The 18,620-nt window shown below is 36.1% G+C and overlaps 1 protein-coding gene across 3 annotated transcripts in view; it reads left to right on the top strand.

Moving 5' to 3' along the window:
- Nucleotides 1–18,620, top strand: part of KIDINS220 (kinase D interacting substrate 220) — an 86,477-nt gene that overhangs the window by 23,458 nt on the left and 44,399 nt on the right. For all 3 annotated transcript variants that reach the window (XM_076332817.1, XM_076332818.1, XM_076332819.1), the window contains exons 10-21: nt 2,494–2,592; nt 3,305–3,403; nt 4,359–4,536; nt 5,157–5,321; nt 6,739–6,918; nt 7,336–7,501; nt 9,225–9,376; nt 11,587–11,876; nt 13,280–13,420; nt 14,074–14,317; nt 14,478–14,566; nt 15,573–15,717. In XM_076332817.1, coding sequence (XP_076188932.1) covers nt 2,494–2,592; nt 3,305–3,403; nt 4,359–4,536; nt 5,157–5,321; nt 6,739–6,918; nt 7,336–7,501; nt 9,225–9,376; nt 11,587–11,876; nt 13,280–13,420; nt 14,074–14,317; nt 14,478–14,566; nt 15,573–15,717 — 1,948 coding nt within the window. The remainder of the gene's footprint in view (nt 1–2,493; nt 2,593–3,304; nt 3,404–4,358; nt 4,537–5,156; nt 5,322–6,738; nt 6,919–7,335; nt 7,502–9,224; nt 9,377–11,586; nt 11,877–13,279; nt 13,421–14,073; nt 14,318–14,477; nt 14,567–15,572; nt 15,718–18,620) is intronic.

Genomic DNA, 18,620 nt, shown 5'->3' on the forward strand with positions numbered 1-18,620 from the left:
TGAATTTGAATATGTGTTTCTAAAAACAGGGCTTTAAAAACTTGCTCAGTCTACTGTGTAGGAAACTCAGATTCCCATCAAACATTAAAAATACATCATGTTGCTGTGCAGTTTTTAAGATATTAAGACATATGTAATTGTAATGACTTGTTAAGCAGCATTTTTTCAGTTAATTTGTATAATCGTTGAAAAGCAAAAGATGTAAATTGAACTTACTTCATCTGCACTACTGAACAGATTTAAAATAATGAAATACTTTAAAAATCCCTTAATATTATTATTTTAATACTTAATATTTTAAATTTTATATCAATATATTAAAATACGATACACCTTAGATTGTATCTGTTGTCAGTGCAGTTCTGTCACTGTGTTTGGTTGGTTCTTGTCTCCTTCACTAACTTCCTTTCTCACGTTAAGCAGTGTTGTCAGTGATTTCCATGTTTTCTACCTACCCCTTCTTTTTTTGTCCTTTGACTAAGGTATTGTTTTTATTCTTCTACCTAAAGCTCTCTGACTCAGCATGGTACTTGTTTTCATTGTTACATTCAACTTGCTTTCTTTTGCTTGAAGCTATTCAAATCACTCCGCTCGCAGGCACACATGGTCTGCCAAGTTTGAACACAAAACTACCAAGTCACCAAGAGCTGCAAAGATCGAGTGCCTGCTATTGATGCAGAGACTCTTTGAGAAGCCAAGAAGCTTTTAGTTTGGAGAAAAAGTAGTGTTCGAATCTCTTCCTCTAACCTGCCAGTGGAAACCTAGAATTGTGTGTCTCAGCTTCTTGCTGACATAGGTCTGAAAATCTGGAGCTTTTCAACATTTTGATATGACCAAGGCAATACAGAAACAGCAAGAGGACCCAACCTGCTCGGGGGTGGGGAAGCTTGTGACTTCTGGCAGCGTGAGGGTGTCTGTATAGCCATTTGCAGCGGTTAATCTAGAGAATACCTTTGTGGCCTTGTTGACACAGCAGGAGTGAGTGCCATCAGAGGAGGACTCTGGCTGTGTGCTTCAGATCTTCAGATTAGGACCAGCAGTATCAAAATTGGTGATGAGCACTAGTGTTTAGCAACTCCCCTGCTGTTCGGCACTGCAGCACCTGTCTGCTAGCCAGACCTGTTCTGGGGAGATTTGCTGCCTGCCCAAATCTGTGATGTTCCAGAAGGATTGCTGAGTCTTGTCCAGCCTTCCAGCAACTGTGTTCCATGCTGCTCATTCATTCATATGGGCCCTAGTCAGGGGAGACCTTAAGCAGATAAAACGTGACTACAGGGCTCTGGGAGCTAGTGTTGGGGCAGTGGGGGGACTCAGCTGGTGTTCTCCTCAGCCCTTCTGGTAAGGGGGAAGGGCCCAGCTGGGAACATCAGGCAGAGCAGTGCCTGGCTGTGCAGCTGATGTTGCTAGCGAGGAGTCAGCTTCCTCAGGCTGGTGTTTTGTTGGAAGCCACCTGACTGAAGGGCGGAGGACATGAAACCCAGGTGACCAGAGGGGAAAGAAATCTTAGTGACCAGGCTTGTTAAACTGTCGAGAAGGGGTTTAAACTCAGTTTGCCGTGGAGCCCACGAGTGGGAGAGGAAGAGCTGCAAATGAAAGAAGCGAGCAAGGGAGAAGGCTGCAAGGGGGACTTTGACATTCCTGCTTAGAAGCAGGTGCGTGTTCAGAGGCTTTTGTTAAAATGTCTCTACACAAGTGTGCATCTAACAGAAAGAGCTGTGGTGCAGTCACTAGGCTACAAAAAGATTGTAGGCCTAGAGACTTCCTGGGACAGTACACGTCGCTGGGGAAAAAAAAAAAGATGACACAAGCAGATTTGTAACTATCAGCCATTCCCCCTGGTTCAGTTATACAATGTATGGCTGATCTGCATTCTGGTACTTTGTGTTGACCTTCCTGTCCATCTACTTTTACAGCTTTCCAGCTTGCATAGCCTGTTTTTAGGCTAGCCAACCAGTTCAACAGTCTTATTAGGCTATACTGTAAAATTGAGAACAAAATGGAAGTTTTTTTTAAAGGCCTGGAAATGGTTAGCACTTCCATGTTCTAATAGGGGAGAAATCTTTTTTTTTTAAAAAAAACCCAAACCCCGCAGAGAAACATGACTTACATAATAGGGGTAAAAAAAGACAACACTGGAAAAAGTTGTTTTATTTCATTAGAAAACTTGTATATTTGAGTTACAACTGAGTACTCATGTAGTTTTGGAATCTGTTTCAAGACAGGTTGAATCTACTCGGGTTGTTAAAGCTCTTAATATATTTTGCGCAGGTTTTTAAAATTGATTTGTGTTCTCTAGCCAGATTTCCATTCCCCCCCAGAGTTCTACTGGTGTGCCAATTAGATTTGGTGGTGTTTCCCTTTGCCCTGAGCTGTGCTAAAATTTGCTGTATTATGTGCTGTTTTCAATATAGGGGTTGTACTTTATGTACTGTTTTTGAAATTAATCTAACTGAATGAAAGTACCGTTAACATTTAATACTCTCTTCTTTTCAGGATAATAAAACTGCTTTGTATTGGGCAGTTGAGAAAGGAAATGCTACAATGGTGAGGGATATCTTGCAATGCAACCCTGATACTGAAACATGTACAAAGGTAACGATTAGAATTTTAATTGAATTGCTTTGTTTAACATCTGTTCTTTTCTCAACTCCTGTGTGATGTTAAGATCATAATACCAAATTTAGTTTTTGTGAAGTGTTGGTACCTTGCACACTGTAAAAAAAACCAAAACAACCCAAAAAACTTTTGAAATACGGAATTTATTTTCAGCAATGGTAATGTCCCCTTTGTTGATAAACATCACCTACTACTAAAACTCATTAGCGGGGAAAGTGAGGATACTTTACCTCAGCATCATTGACATGACGAGCAATAAGGATAAGAGAGCAGGTGCTACTGGAAACTCAGGAAGGAGGTTTCTGACACTACTAAGCATGAAAGTTCAGACCGCCGTTTATTGCATGTGCAGGAATAAAAAGAATAGAGGTAGTAGTATGTACAGCAGTGAATTACCTCTTCCATGAGTCTCTTTTCAAATATCTTGTATTATATCTGAATCTTGTCTTTCTCTGTTTGACACCGTTATTAACAGAAATGTATTTTGTTCTGTGATTCTAATCAATATAGAATACAGGGTCTGTGATACTTTTTCAATAACACGTGCGCTGAAGTGTTGTTACTTGCACGGTAACATAATTAATTCTCTTAAAAGTTTGGGATTTAATTTGTTACACTATCACTGGTTTTTGCTTGTTTTTGAGTATACAGAGAAGATCTTTTTATTAGGCCTACTTTTCCCTTTTAGGATGGAGAAACACCGCTTATAAAGGCAACCAAGATGAGAAATATTGAGATAGTAGAGCTTCTTCTGGATAAAGGAGCTAAGGTCTCTGCTGTAGACAAGGTAAAGAATATTTGTTTGTTTACTTTAGTATATTTAATCATTTTAGTTTTGCAGCAGAATTTTGTAGTGAGCTATCAAGACTAATACAGAAAGTTTCCCATACGCTTAATAATTAAATAGACCATAATACTTAAATGCTTAATCTCCCAGATGCTTAATAATTGAATAGATCGAATACTTAAATATAAATTAATTCCCACCATTAATACATTGATTTTTTGTTTGTATTAAGGTGCTTTTAGTAATATGAAAAGAAAAAATTCCATGTCAGAAATAAAAATTTCACAGATAAGAATACTAATTGTTAATACACTTGAAAAAGAGCATAGAGAATGGTTGTTATTTGTCACTGATGTTTGTTTTTGATTAATAGACATTAAACTAAGCAATGCCAAGGACAAATACAACAGTTTGTTGCTGTTCTCTTATGCATTACCTACTTTGACTGTAAACCTTTTAAATACAGGAACATTTATTTGATAGTTTTTTAACCTCTTAGTATTACATTTAGGGCAAATAAGTAATAATGTTGATTTGATGTAATAAGGAAACTTTTACTGGAAAGCTTTTTGGAGAAGTCTGAGCAGACATTGAAATAATTCTAACAAGCAGTATCTCTTGTTCCAAACAAGTGTCTGAATTTGCTAGTAGACACTTGTTTCTAAATAGAGACTACAGTTTTCATGAACCTTAAGATATTATTATAAACATTTAAGAAAGAAGATAGTGCCATAGATTTAGCATTATAAGAACTGCCTTTTCACATGTCTTTTCTGAAACTTTTGTAATGCTTTTTCGAGGGGAAAAAATGCTTGCTGTAAGGTGTTAATGCTGTTGAGAATACCTTAAGATGTATTTCAAGTAAATAAGGCATCTGAAAAGATGTGGAACATATGGTCTGTTCATAATCTTAGGAATTCATGTTAGATATTACTAGTTTTTCACTTAATTGCAGAAAGGAGATACTCCACTTCATATTGCCATTCGTGGAAGAAGCCGTAAACTTGCTGAATTACTCTTAAGAAATCCAAAAGATGGTAGATTGCTTTATAGACCCAACAAAACAGGAGAAACACCTTACAATATTGACTGTAGCCACCAGAAGAGTATTTTAACACAGATATTTGGAGCCAGTATGTATAAGTATTTAATTTTTTTTTTTTTTTAATCACTTGTATATTGAGAGTTGAGTTCATTCAATTCTGTATTGAAAAGTGGTAACCGTTTAGGTTTTTTAATGTTGCAACTAATGGGAGAGCTTTAAAAAAAATCAGTTGGCAAAAAATTAATTATTCTAAAAGCCTAACAAATGTCAAATGTACCGTTTAGTTTTGACTTTTGACATTGGATACTGTGCGACTTCTGTTGATCGTTTTGTTTTTACTTAGATCTTGCTTGTGTAGGAATTATTTTCTTGCTGTGACTTGCTGTGATTGGGGTTTTTGTTTGAATCTTTTGTTGTAAGCTCTAATGGTTTTGATAATTATATAACATTTGTGTGGATGATTTTTGTTTTGTTATTTTTATTAAATTACTGATGATATTTTATAATTAATTTTATTAATAATAATAATAATTACTACTTGGATTCCTTTGAACAAGAATGTATAATGTATACCAATAATAACAGCTATTATATGGGAGGAGTATATATACAAATATAGGCGAACCTGTCATGATTTTATGTATGAAAATTGTCATATTGAAGAGATTTCTTAAAGCAAAGTTCTGTAACATAGTATTCGTATTACAGGACACTTGTCTCCCACGGAATCTGACGGTGACATGCTGGGTTACGATCTGTACAGCAGTGCTTTGGCTGATATTCTGAGTGAACCAACCATGCAGCCACCTATCTGTGTAGGCTTATATGCACAATGGGGAAGTGGAAAATCTTTCCTGCTCAAGAAACTGGAAGGTGAAAGTTGATTTAGCCTTTTCTGTAGGTTCAAATCTATCTATGAAAAGCATCGCGTGGGAGTTACTAGTTTTTGCGACAGCCGTTGGTCCATGTAATGTTGTATCCAGTCTCTGTTTCTGTGATGAAAGGATTTAAATTTTAGTGTGGTCAGTTCATCCATATGTTGCTTTGTTCATTTATACAACGTCAAGACAGTCTTTAAGTGTTGCTGTCTATCGTCCTGTGGGTTTCCTGCAGCAGTGAATCTATCCTTTAGGTACTGCTGAAAGTATGGCTGCTGAAATATGCCTTGCTGGGAGTATTTGTGTGTCAAATCAGGTTCAGACCTCTTGCTGCAGTATTTATTTATTGTGCCTCCTATGTGTCATCATATAATTTTTTTGAAGTTTAAGAACAAATTCCAGGCTATTAATATTTTTTTCTCTGTAGCGTATTTTCTCTGCGTCTAGTTTTCTTCCCCTTTCCCCTTATTTACTTTGAACTTCTTGAACTTTCTGAAATGACAGAGGAAGGCAAATGCAGTATATGAAGAGAGTCAATATTTTTCACAGTGGAAATAGGCATCTTATTTACAGTTTTAGCTTTTCCTAACAAAGGATATTTTTCTGAGATGTCTCAGTATAATTCAAAATACTTTTACCAGTCTTGATGTTTCTTACTTTCTGTGACTTCTATGTTTTTAAAATCTTCTATATTAGTCAAAATGGGGTCTCTGCATTCATTTGTTCACCTCATGCCCCATGTCATAAACGAAAAGTGGTGTGTGTTTTTGACTGTGATGTTTATTGTGGATGAGCTCTTACGTTTTTAAAACACTTTTTCAGTATTTTCTTCCTGTTCCTCGTTCATCTTTTTATGCTGGATTGTGTATTTAATGTTCCTTACTCAATATATCCTAAATAAGTTTTTTCAGGAATTCCTGTTTTAATAAATATGAATCAACAAACAGAAATAAATACTGAAGCCTTTACATTGTACTGTTATATCTGGCTATTTGAGGAACGTGGTCCAGATTTCAATGGTGGAGGTTTTGGGGGTTGGGTTTTTTTTGACAGATACGGTGGATTTCTTTTTCTTGGTGTCATAAAATATGTTTTAAACTTTTGAAGGAGGATAGGAAATGGCATGGCTTTTAATATGCCTTTAAAAGTACAAAATCTGCAGCAAACAGTGCAAGTATTATGTATTTAAATGGTTTCATTCATTGCATGGATGAAAACTTAGGGTTTTGCCCTAATGTTTGAAGAAGAATTCAAGCATCATTGTCTTTTCCCTATTACTGATCCAAAATAAGAAAAGTTACATAGCCTAGTGAAAAAGTGTTTCTTTTCAAAGATGGTCATTGTAATACCATTTTTGATTTCTGTTCTAGAATGATTTAACATGTTAACTGGTCTTTGTCTCTTTGTTTTAGATGAAATGAAGACTTTCGCAGGACAGCAGATTGAACCTCTGTTTCAGTTCTCCTGGCTTATAGTATTCCTCACACTTTTGCTGTGCGGAGGTTTGGGTTTATTGCTTGCTTTCACAGTGGATGCAAAGCTTGGAATAGCAGTGTCACTCAGCTTATTAGCAGTTCTCTACATTTTTTTTGGTAAGTCTTATTTTATATGAAGTTTGTGAAGGTTTTTATCTATTTTTGGAATTCATTATTGTTCGTAGACAATTCAGAACAATATTGTTCAGAATATTCAGAACAACGAATCACAATTCGTTGTGATTCAGAAAAAATACTAAATGTTTTTGTAGAAAATAGGACCCCTTCAGACCCTTTCCTTGTGTTTTGCATGTAATTTGTGAGAGGGCATTCTTGAAAACAAAGAAGAATTTTGTATATTAACTTCATTATGTTACTCTTTCCATTCTCATTTTTATCCGTAACCGTTTAAAAAATCATTCAACTCATTTTACGCATCTCCATGCCTTATCTGTTCAGACTTCATGGTTCTTTCAGTTGTGAACGTTGACTAAAATACAGCCATAACATCTTTTTTAATTTTTAATGTTTTAGCTGTAATTTACTTTGGTGGCCGAAGAGAAGGTGAGAGCTGGAACTGGGCCTGGGTGTTAAGTGCAAGGTTGGCAAGACATATTGGATATTTAGAGTTGCTTCTCAAACTCATGTTTGTGAACCCACCGGAATTACCAGAGCAAACCACTAAAGCTTTACCTGTCAGGTTAGTTATTTCATTTATTTACTCTTGAATGAATAATTCAGGTTCACTCTGATACTTTTCAAACTTGTGTGTATTAATGTGTATGTTTATCTTCCTATGAAAGGCTGTTGAGATTCCTGTTTGAAAAACAGTGGCCCTAGAAGATCATAGAATAGTTTGGGTGGGAAGGGACCTTTAAAGGTCATCTAGTCCAACCCCCCTGCAATGAGCAGGGACGTCTTCAACTAAATCAGGTTGCTCAGAGCGCCATCCAACCTGACCTTGGATATTTCCAGGGATGGGGCATCTACCACCCCTCAGGGCAACCTGTGCCAGTGCTTCACTACCCTCAGCATAAAAAATTTCTTCCTTATATCCAGTCTGAATCTACCCCTTTTAGTTTAAAACCATTACTCCTTGTCCTGTCGCAACAGGCCCTGCTAAAAAGTTTGCCGCCATCTTTCTTATAAGCCCCCTTTAAGTACTGATAGGCTGCAATAAGGTCTCCCCGAAGCCTTCTCTTCTCTAGGCTGAACAACCCCAACTCTCTCAGCCTTTCTTCATAGGAGAGGTGTTCCATCCCCCTGATCATTTTCATGGCCCTCTTCTGGACCCGCTCCAACAGGTCCATGTCTTTCTTATGCTGAGGGCTCCAGAGCTGGACGCAGGACTCCAGGTGGGGTCTCACCAGAGCAGAGCAGAGGGGCAGAATCACCTCCCTCGACCTGCTGGCCACGCTGCTTTGGATGCAGCCCAGGATACGCTTGGCCTTCTGGGCTGCGAGCGCACATTGCTGGCTCATGTCCAGCTTTTCATCCACCAGTACCCCCAAATCCTTCTCGGCAGGGCTGCTCTCAATCCCTTCATCCCCCAGCCTGTATTGGTACTGGGGGTTGCCCCAACCCAGGTGCAGGACCCTGGGTAGGTAGTTAATCATGTAGTTAAATTTTTCAGTGTGAAGAAGATAGTTGTGTTTTCAAGAAAAACTCTGTGCTAAAGTTGGTGAAAGTTACTGCTTTTTAGTATTAGGGGTTTTGACTATCATACTAATAAAAATTTGTAACAGGCAAAATAAGAATTTAGTTTTCTGGTATAGCTTACTGTGTATTATGTTTAATGCTTGTTTCACTGATTACTTCTGTTAAGGTCTTTTTCCTCCCCTCTCTACTCCCCTCCCCTCCCCTCCTCCTCTTTCCTGTAAGTAGAGCATCAGACTGCTCAAAGCTTCTAGTTTACCTGAAAGCAAGAAAATTTATGCCATGTGTTTTATAGTTTTGTTTATTCCTATTGTTTAGAGACTTGTATTTTAGCCTCATAGTGCTTTTATGTGATCTTGTTCTTCTGTATTTTTTTTTTAATCCTCCATAAATATTTGAAAATAGCTCAGAATGCAATTTTAAAAATACTTGTCAATATTATGTTTTGGCATCGCAAAGATATTTTTGTGTTTTTACTGCTGTCTGAGGTGCCATTAGTGATGTGATCATTTTTATCTTTTTAAGAAATCATGTTTTAGAATAGGAAGTGGGGCAAAGAAGAGGTTGATAACAGGAGAAGAAATAAAGAAATAAATACTTAAATTCCATGTAGAGTTTAAAAAAAAATTAAGTATTGCAGTATTTTACATTTTGTGCCACTTGAAAAAACTTTTAGCTGCAGAGATGCAGGAAGATTTTTGTTTTGGTTGCCAGAAAATACTTAAAGCTTTCTAAAGTGTACAAAATACATGTTTTTTCTCTTTCAGATTTTTGTTTACGGACTACAATAGACTGTCCAGTGTAGGTGGAGAAACTTCATTGGCTGAGATGATTGCTACCCTCTCTGATGCATGTGAAAGGGAATTTGGTTTCTTAGCAACAAGGCTATTTCGAGTTTTCAAGACAGAAGATACACAAGGTTTTTATTACCTGAATGACATTTCTGATTATTCCATTTCAGTGCGCTGTTTTCAGGATTTCTGTTTTTCACATTAGAAGCTCTTTTTAGAAACTGTTACAGTTTACAGAAATTTGTACGGAAGAGGAAACTCTTCATATTGTTTTGGAGAGAAAAATGCCCTGTTTTCTTTGCTCATCTTGATTTTATTAAAATCATAAAGGAATATCTTCTGTGAAATATAGTTTTCAGAAGTGTCAATGGAAGTGTGTATTACATCCTTTTAGATGCAGCATGGTATTTTTCCATAGCAATTAAGTCATTGTGTCCGAGTCAGATAAAGGGAAAAGTATACTTTTGTGTATAAGTATTTATATTGCTAAGAGAAGTTTCTGTTTAGTTTATTAGATTTTAATTCAGAGCTTTTATGAATGACCACTACTTATTCTTGGAAATAAGAAATGTATAGAACATGTTGGTCCAAAGCCATAAATTGCTGTGATCAGTGCTGGTAGGATGGGATGAAATACTCCTACTTGATCCAAATGGAACAAACTTTTTTCTCCTGCCCCATCTGTAGATTTCTGAAAAAAATATGCAGAACAGAGTATGATGTTTTGAAGAAAGAGAGTTCTTATTCCTCATTGTTCTTTCTCAGATTCACTGAATGTTCTTTATGAAAGTGATATGTGGAGTTTTTCACCCTTGTTTCCATATTAGACATTCTGCAGTTCTCCTTAACCTCACTGAAACAGCTTTTATGGTGCTGTAATTTCTCCCAAAATTGACTTGAGAATGGCAGCGTAGTGCTGGCTTCTTGTGATTATTTGCAATAATCATCATTTCCCTTTCATTTGTAATCCTACATTTCTCTTGTATTCCTTGGCTCGGTTGCCTTCCTGGGCTCTTCCTAATTACCTAATTGATTATTATTTTTTTAATTTTATCTATTTGATGATCTTGCACATCTTCTCCTTGTCTCCAGATGTTTGTAGGTCTAGGGTCATAGGTTTCTTGTCTCTAGATGTTCATAGAAATTCCATATAGGTTTCTTTTTAATTTCCTGTATTTCTAATTGGTTTTATGTCTGTAAACTCACAGACAAGCCCATTCAATTGCCATTTCATTGTTGATGATTCCTAAGTCTCTCTCTAATCCAGTTCTATCTCTTTCTAGCTAGAGGAAGCTTACATCCTACTTCAAAATGTCTAGAACTGAATGTAATTATAACTGAGCTGTTATTCTTCTCTTCTTGCTTCTCACTCCTGTCATTATGCATTTCTGTTGCTTTGTCCTGTATCACAATCCGATCTGTCACATACGTCCGTAATGTGAAAGACCTTTCCAGGTCATACCCCGGTCTAGAATATAAAGCACGGGCTGTGTATAAACCTTGGATATTCTTTCCATGTAGCATATTTAAAATTCGATTTTTCCGTTCCGGTTCAAATACTGATTTTTAGCTGTCATCATTTTGCATCAGATTATTGCTATGTTCTGTTCTTTGTTATCAACAAACGCGTACAGAAGATATGAATCTTCTAGATGTGTACACCACTAGATGTGTACAGATCCTAAAGGCAGAGGCTGCTACTTTGGAAAAAAGCTATGTCTTTGATCGCTGCTTTAGCTGTGCTAACCTTCAACTGCAATATTTCTTTGTCTTTTCCTTATCAATCCAATTGAAGCCAGGAGATCTATATTCTCTTCTGAGGCCCTTGTGATCTGTCCAAACCTTACATACTACAGTCCTCCCTTGTTTGTGTATGTTTTAGCATGCAAGAAAGGATAGTCTCATGTTGTAGCTTGCAATTTTGATTTAGTTCTCCAATCGCACCATTACTATTAGATTATGTAAGTATCATGTTTCTGTTTAAAACTGAGTAGTTACCGTACTGTTTTCCTAGGATTTACTTGCATAAATACACTTTACTGAGAGATGTCATAAAAGGGATGATACCACTGATATGAAATCTATTTAATAAAGATCATTTCCATCCAGTGCGGATTTCTTGAAACAATGGAAATAAACTGAAGATTAAAGGAATATCTCGGCTTCATAATTACCAAGAATTTTGGCAAATTTTTTTCACGTTTGCGACTGGATGGTAACACTGCAGTAACCTTTTGTGCAAGTTAGTGTTTTATGAGAAGTGTGCAAGTTAATAGATTTTGTACTCACTTGTAATTACATTTTACATTCATTTTAACAGCAAATACTTGTTTCCTAGGTAAAAAGAAATGGAAGAAAACTTGCTGTCTCCCATCCTTTGTGATTTTCCTGTTCATATTGTCTTGTGTTGTTTCTGCAATTGCCCTGCTGGCAATTTTTAATGTAGAACCAGCCAACATGACAGTGAATGTTATTCTTATATCAGTTACCTGTGTTGTTGGTTTGGCCTTTATCTTAAATTGTCGCACGTGGTGGCAAGTGATGGATTCAGTTTTGAATTCTCAAAGAAAACGTCTTCACAATGCTGCCTCCAAGCTTCACAAGTTGAAAAGTGAGGGGTTCATGAAGGTAAGCATTTATATGAATTGGCTGTTAAAAGAATTGAAACAAAACCCCAAACGTATAGCCTTCTTAAGGTGGGGCACCATTTATTTAATCAGGCCAAGCCTTGCAACATTAGAATGAGCATGGTGAGTTTTTACTGAAGGGAACACTTCTGTTCCACTGGTAATTATGCTTAGTGTACGAGATCTGTCTGTTAATTTGGATTAAGTTTTCAGTTTCTAATTTTATTTTTGCTAGGAGCAAGGTACTAGGAAAACAATTGTTCTAAATGATCAGTATTTAGTAAAAGGTTACTTCAGATCATAAGATTAGAAAGAATAACTTTTAAGATATTCTAAAGGTGAAAAACCAAGCCTAACTGTCTGCAAGACCTCTTTACTAAGAGAGGAATGAGAGCACTGAAAGAACATTCCAAAACAGTTCACATATTTCATGAAAAATGATAGAAAATACTGTTGTTTTGCTGGGTTGTATCTAAACTAATAAAAAATGTACCCATCAGGCTGTCATCGAATATCCTGTATGCTCCTATTTGAAAATAAACATTAGCATCATGATGGTTACCTCTGTAGATTACAGCTAGTACGTTGTATAACAATATATTGTGCAAATATTTTTGTAGCACAGAACACCTTCTCTTTGTCTTGCTACTGTGTTTCTTGACAGTTGTTTTTTGAGTGGTATTTATCTGGCATAACTTCAGCCATTTAGGAGTTAGGTTCACCCTTTTCAATCAAAGGAGAGAAGTGGGTATTTCTGGAGAGTTATTCATATGACTTATGTGATCTTAATGTGCACATTCAAGATGAATCTAGTGGTGAATAGATCAGATTTTAATGTCTGTTAGTTGCTGAAATTAGGGCAGGTGAATTCCACCTGTGTTTCTATATTATGGGTGGTTGTTAAATGTGTAACTTAATGTTGAAAAACTTAAAAAATCTTCAGATTGCATATCCTGAACAGGAATGAGTGAGCATTGGAGTAATAGCATAATTTGCTTGGCTGAAAGGCAGGTAGAAAATTTTAGTGTACATTTTATGCAAAGCAATTTTTGAGGATTAGCTGAAGCTACAAATACTCTTTTGTTTACTCTTGAAATACTGATTTACAGTGCATAAATATTACTTTATTTTTAAATAACATTGTAATGGAATTTAAATAAGGATAGTTTGTTACATTAAAGTGGAATATGCGGTTCTGTTGTACATTTTTGTGCAAATAGGAAATTAAAATTTTGGAAGTGACATTTTAGGACTTTCGCTTTGGGTATTTAGAAGTGTTTATTTTTTAATCTTACTGAAGTATTTTTGGGACAAGTAGCAATCTACAAAATGAATTATATGCATTTTTGTGAGTTTTAAGTGATACAGAGATGTCTTTTCCTTCCTTGCTTTACATTTTTATAGGTTTTGAAATGTGAAGTGGAACTGATGGCCAAAATGGCAAAAACCATTGACAGCTTCACTCAGAACCAGACAAGGCTTGTTGTAATTATTGATGGATTGGATGCTTGTGAACAGGACAAAGTTTTACAGATGCTTGACACTGTGAGTTGGATCATTTTATAAAGTTGATCTCTGTATCATCTGGATGATCTCTTCCATAGATGAGCTCAGATACATACAGTTACTGTGTGTTTTCTGTAGAAAGAAGGCGTGTGTACAGAGTCTGTGTGTTGTAGTCTTTTAACGTTTGTGTACGTTGGCATAACTGTAATACTAAAAGCAATGGGTTTTAAAAGTTGAAAATTAAATCCCAGTAGGACCGTACATGTTAATACTTGTGAAAAGTTTTGAAATAATCAGATGTAAATTATTGAAAATTAATATCCTGTTGAAACAAACTTACAATGTTTGGAGAGTTTTTCATACTTACTTTTGAAGTACTTTAGATGAAAAATACTTAAATGCTAAATATTTGGGGGGGCTAGGACATTACTGCATGATACTTTCTTGGTGATGACTTCCACTATAACTACTCCTGCTAATTTGTCAAGTATGCTTATTTCTAATTGTGGATAAGTTCCTAACATTAGATATCTCATATTGAAGAAACTGATATCTCTATACTTCTCTTGTCCTTTCAAGTTTATAACTCGAACAGAATGAATATAAAGTGTTGAGTCAGACGTTCAAATGATCCATAGTTACTATTGATTATTAATTATTATTAACAAGGTGTACTGTCTACTTTTTTACAGGTGCGAGTCTTGTTTTCGAAAGGCCCATTTATTGCTATTTTTGCAAGTGACCCACACATTATTATAAAGGCTATTAACCAGAATCTCAACAGTGTTCTACGTGATTCAAACATAAATGGACATGATTACATGCGAAACATAGTCCATTTGCCTGTTTTTCTGAATAGCCGAGGGCTTAGCAATGCAAAAAAACTGATGGTAGCTTCAACAACCAATGGGGATATTCCTTATGCAGATAATGCAGGTGAGGTTATGCAGGAGGATGATATGAAAGTTACAAAACCAATGTTACAAAAATCTGGTTTTTGGAACAAACTATTTAAATAATTGGCAGATCATTAGTGTTATTTATAGATCAGTCAAATGTATATGAATGGAGAAAATGTTTGTTTTCCTTTCCATAGGATTGCATGAAGAAGTTGACAGGAGAGTGTCTCAGAACAGTCTTGGAGACATGACCAAGCTTGGTAGCAAAACTGCTCTCAATAGGCGGGTGAGAAAGATTTTTAGACTAAATGGAGATACTGGTAATACCTTTTTTCTTTTCTATTCTTTTCTTTTTTCTTTCACATTTTTAATGATGTCAACTTGGAAGACTTACCAAACCATTCTTATGAAATTAATATAAATGATTCATGTAGGAAAAGTACATTCTTAAATCAGTAGGCTGATGCTCTATCGAAGAGGAAAAAGTTTGCTTGCTCACCAAAGCGTTCTTTTCCACAAATACTTAAATTCAGCTCTCTGTGAATGCTGAGATGATACAGCATACTGGTAGTAGCTGTGACCTATGTATGTATATTTTGGATTTTTGTGTATAAGCCCGGTATCACTTGATCACAGGATGTTGCAACAAGGGGCAGTAATTGAGCAAAACAAGGAATTTAGAATATTCTAGTACTAGACTTTACTGCAACATGTCCACCGCACTTTCTTTATTGCTTTCTGTTCTGTTTTCCCATCTTTATGTAAAATCAGAAAGTGTTGAATAAAAGATACCTAGGAAGCAGTGAAAAGCAACGCAGAGTCTGAGGATTCTAAGGTTTTTGAGCAGCCATAGGTAGAGACTTGGGGAGCTTTCTAGCAGAGGAAACTGATGTTCACTTTAATTTTAAAATGTAATTAGTAAATGGATGGCATTAACTTTTTGTAGAGACAGTAGGAAATGATGATGGCAGTGGTGGAATTAGTAACCTTTTTACAAAATATCTCACTGTGTCACTTGATTTTGCCCTCTCTATTTTGCCCTCTCAGAATTGGCATGGAAGTAAAATGTGTAACTCTTACCAGTTCTTGGCTTATATGGAAATCACGTTCAGCTGTTACACAGCTAAATCAGAATTAAATTCTGGTAAATATTTTTATGGTATTTCATGTCGACCTCACAGACACGTATTCACAAAGGTTCTAACTTTGTAATCAAGTAAAACTGAAGTATTTTAAATACATAAAAGTTTTTGATACTAATCAGTATTCCTTGCTTTTTGTATCATTATCAGGATACTTACCGAAGACGCCAGATGCAACGTACCATTACCCGCCAGATGTCTTTTGATTTGACCAAGCTGTTGGTTACAGAGGATTGGTTCAGTGATATCAGTCCTCAGACCATGAGAAGATTGCTAAATATTGTTTCAGTGACAGGTAAGTGTGGCATGTTTGTGTATGATAAACAGTATTGTGTTTTGGTTGCTTGTAGTTACACTCAGACTTTTTAGTGTGTAAACTAAATTTAACAAGTCAGTCCATGTGTTGATTTTGAAAATCCTTCTGAAGCAAGCTCTTTTAGAGTGCAAGCAAAGATTATAGTCTGTTCTATGTAGAATTAAAAAAAAAAAAAAATATGTTTGTTGTTTCATTGACTTCAGTTGGGAGGCAAATTATTCCAGTCTACGTTTTTAGGAAGTTTTATATTTTTTAGTTTTGAAGTGGGATAATAAAATACATTTTTCAATTTCGTAATACTCTAATGTGAACAAAGCTCGTAGTGCTGGTGTCTTAAAAGGTAAGCTGCGAGGCAAAACCAGGTATGTATCCTTTACATTTTTGCTGTACGTATTTGGAGTCCTTTTTCCCTAAATGGTTGTCTGGGCCTGATGAAAGCATTTTATGACCTGTTTTCCTTCAACAAAATACAAGCAAGACATTGGTATCTTTGAGGTTTGAAAACTGGAAACAACTGGAAAAGGACTTATGGAACTCTAATAAAATCATGTTTCATGTAGTAAGTGAATGGGGAATGATTATTTACTGTCTTTTCTATTACAGACACTAAAAGGCACTTAATAGCCTTACAGCTAACTGGTTCAGAACAAACAAATTGAGTTACTTTTCACACTGTATATAGTTAAGTGCATAACTCTGCAACAGTATCATATGAATGCGGGAAGCTTACATGGATTCGGAAGCAATTAAATACCTGAAGAGTAAAATTCATCAAGTGCTAATAGAAAGCAAGCAATGAACTACAAATCACCAGGGGCTGGAATAACAAAAGAGAATATTATTTTTCCCCAGGTTCCGAAGCTTTTACATAAGCATTTGCTATTGTACAGTATGAGGCTTCTGGGCAACTTGGACCTTTACTCAGAATTGGCTTGATCTTTAACCAGAAAAAAATATCCTGGCAAAAGCTTGGGCTTAATTTCAGTATCCTTAACTCGTTTTTGCGTTGATGTGAAAGCAAATACCTGCTTTTTCAAAAGGATCAAATTTCATGTTTTCTCTGTTCCAGGCTTTGTGTTCTGAACATCTATGATTAGGATGTGGACGCTTGTAGAAAACTGCCATTATTGTACAGTATGAGGCTTCTGGGCAACTTGGACCTTTACTCAGAATTGGCTTGATCTTTAACCAGAAAAAAATATCCTGGCAAAAGCTTGGGCTTAATTTCAGTATCCTTAACTCGTTTTTGCGTTGATGTGAAAGCAAATACCTGCTTTTTCAAAAGGATCAAATTTCATGTTTTCTCTGTTCCAGGCTTTGTGTTCTGAACATCTATGATTAGGATGTGGACGCTTGTAGAAAACTGCCATTATTCACCAGGTGCTAGCGAAACACTTTTTTACTATGATGGTGACTGAGCACTAACAGGTTTCCCAGGGAGGTTGTGGAGTCTCCATCCTTGGAGATATTCAGAAGCCCTCTGGACACGGTCCTGGGCAGCTGGCTCTGGGTGGCCCTGCCTGAGCAGGGGGGTTGGGCCAGATGACCTGCAGCGGTCCCTCCCAACCTCAACCATTCTGTGGTTCTGTGAAACAAATAATATTAACGGTTTCTAGGACTAACTGGAAAATGTAAGGGATTCACAGATACGTCAAATGTATTGTCTTTAATACTTGAAAATATTTTAGTACTATTTAGCATGCATATTTAGTATATTAAGTTAGGTTCATTAGATAAGATAGGAGGCAAACAGAAAGGTTAATTCAGAAGAACTTCTTGCCACTGGTAAGCAAGGTTATTGGCTCATAAAATAATGAGTAGTGTAATGATTGAAGAGACAGTAAACAGTTGTTCCTCTACCTACGGCTGAGTTTAAGACAGGACAAATAGTGCTTTTAAAATTTGAAATAGCTAGTTGAAAAAATGTTGCATTTACTATAAAGATATTTCTGCTTTTGTTTTGTTTCTTTTCTTTCTATCTAGTCTTGCATGCAATTGTAGCTTTCCCGTTGACCCATTAGATATCAGTGGTGTCTTTAAGAAGAAGTGGTGCACCTTTGAGCTCTTCCCTAACAAATTGATCGTAGTTACAGCTTCCTATGTTACACTTTAAGGAGGGTCTTGGAAGATGACATTAATCCTATTCTCTATAGCTCCTGTGCTGTAGAACTCTTCCCCTCAATAAAATGGGTTACTTGTTTTTATACCACTTCAACTCTTTTAATCTGAGTTCCTGGTTTTATGATAAAAGATCTCACTGAATGACAAGTAGTGCTACACTGTACAAATGGAGAACAAAGTGAATATTACTGTGTTTTGAAGGAAAAGAGTTCTGCTCTTGTTTTTTAGTTATTTCAACATTAATCAAATTATCACAAGCTTTGGGTTATGTTAATGAAAATAGAATCTCTAAAACTTCTGATTTCAGTAAGCCTAATAAAATTTGATTGCTAGGAAGACTAGTATGATTCTACTAATAATACTAGCAATAAAAGATTATGTTAAATGACCTTTGTCATTTCTAGAAATATGACCTATGTCTTTCTACGAAAACATTTAATGCTTAAGTAAAAAATCTTCTTAAATTTCTAATGAGAGCCAGATCATTTGAGAGAGAGAATTTTAGGAAGAAAACTTTCACAGATGCAGAAATATCACAGTTGCCTGCAGGCTTATCAAGGATGGGTTCAACAGATTTGGCATGAAGTTCTGTGTCGGGTGATTGTAGCCATATTGCCTACACTGGGTGCAGTTCAGAAATCAGCCTGTCTCTATTGCACAGCACATAGATGGAGCTAAGAAACCTGCTGCAACCATCTCAGGTCTTGCTTAGGGTGTTTGCTTTACCAATAGATGCACAGAGTAATAATACAGGCCAAAAC

The sequence above is a fragment of the Aptenodytes patagonicus genome, chromosome 3 (genome assembly GCF_965638725.1).
Source record: "Aptenodytes patagonicus chromosome 3, bAptPat1.pri.cur, whole genome shotgun sequence".
Classification (NCBI taxonomy): domain Eukaryota; kingdom Metazoa; phylum Chordata; class Aves; order Sphenisciformes; family Spheniscidae; genus Aptenodytes; species Aptenodytes patagonicus.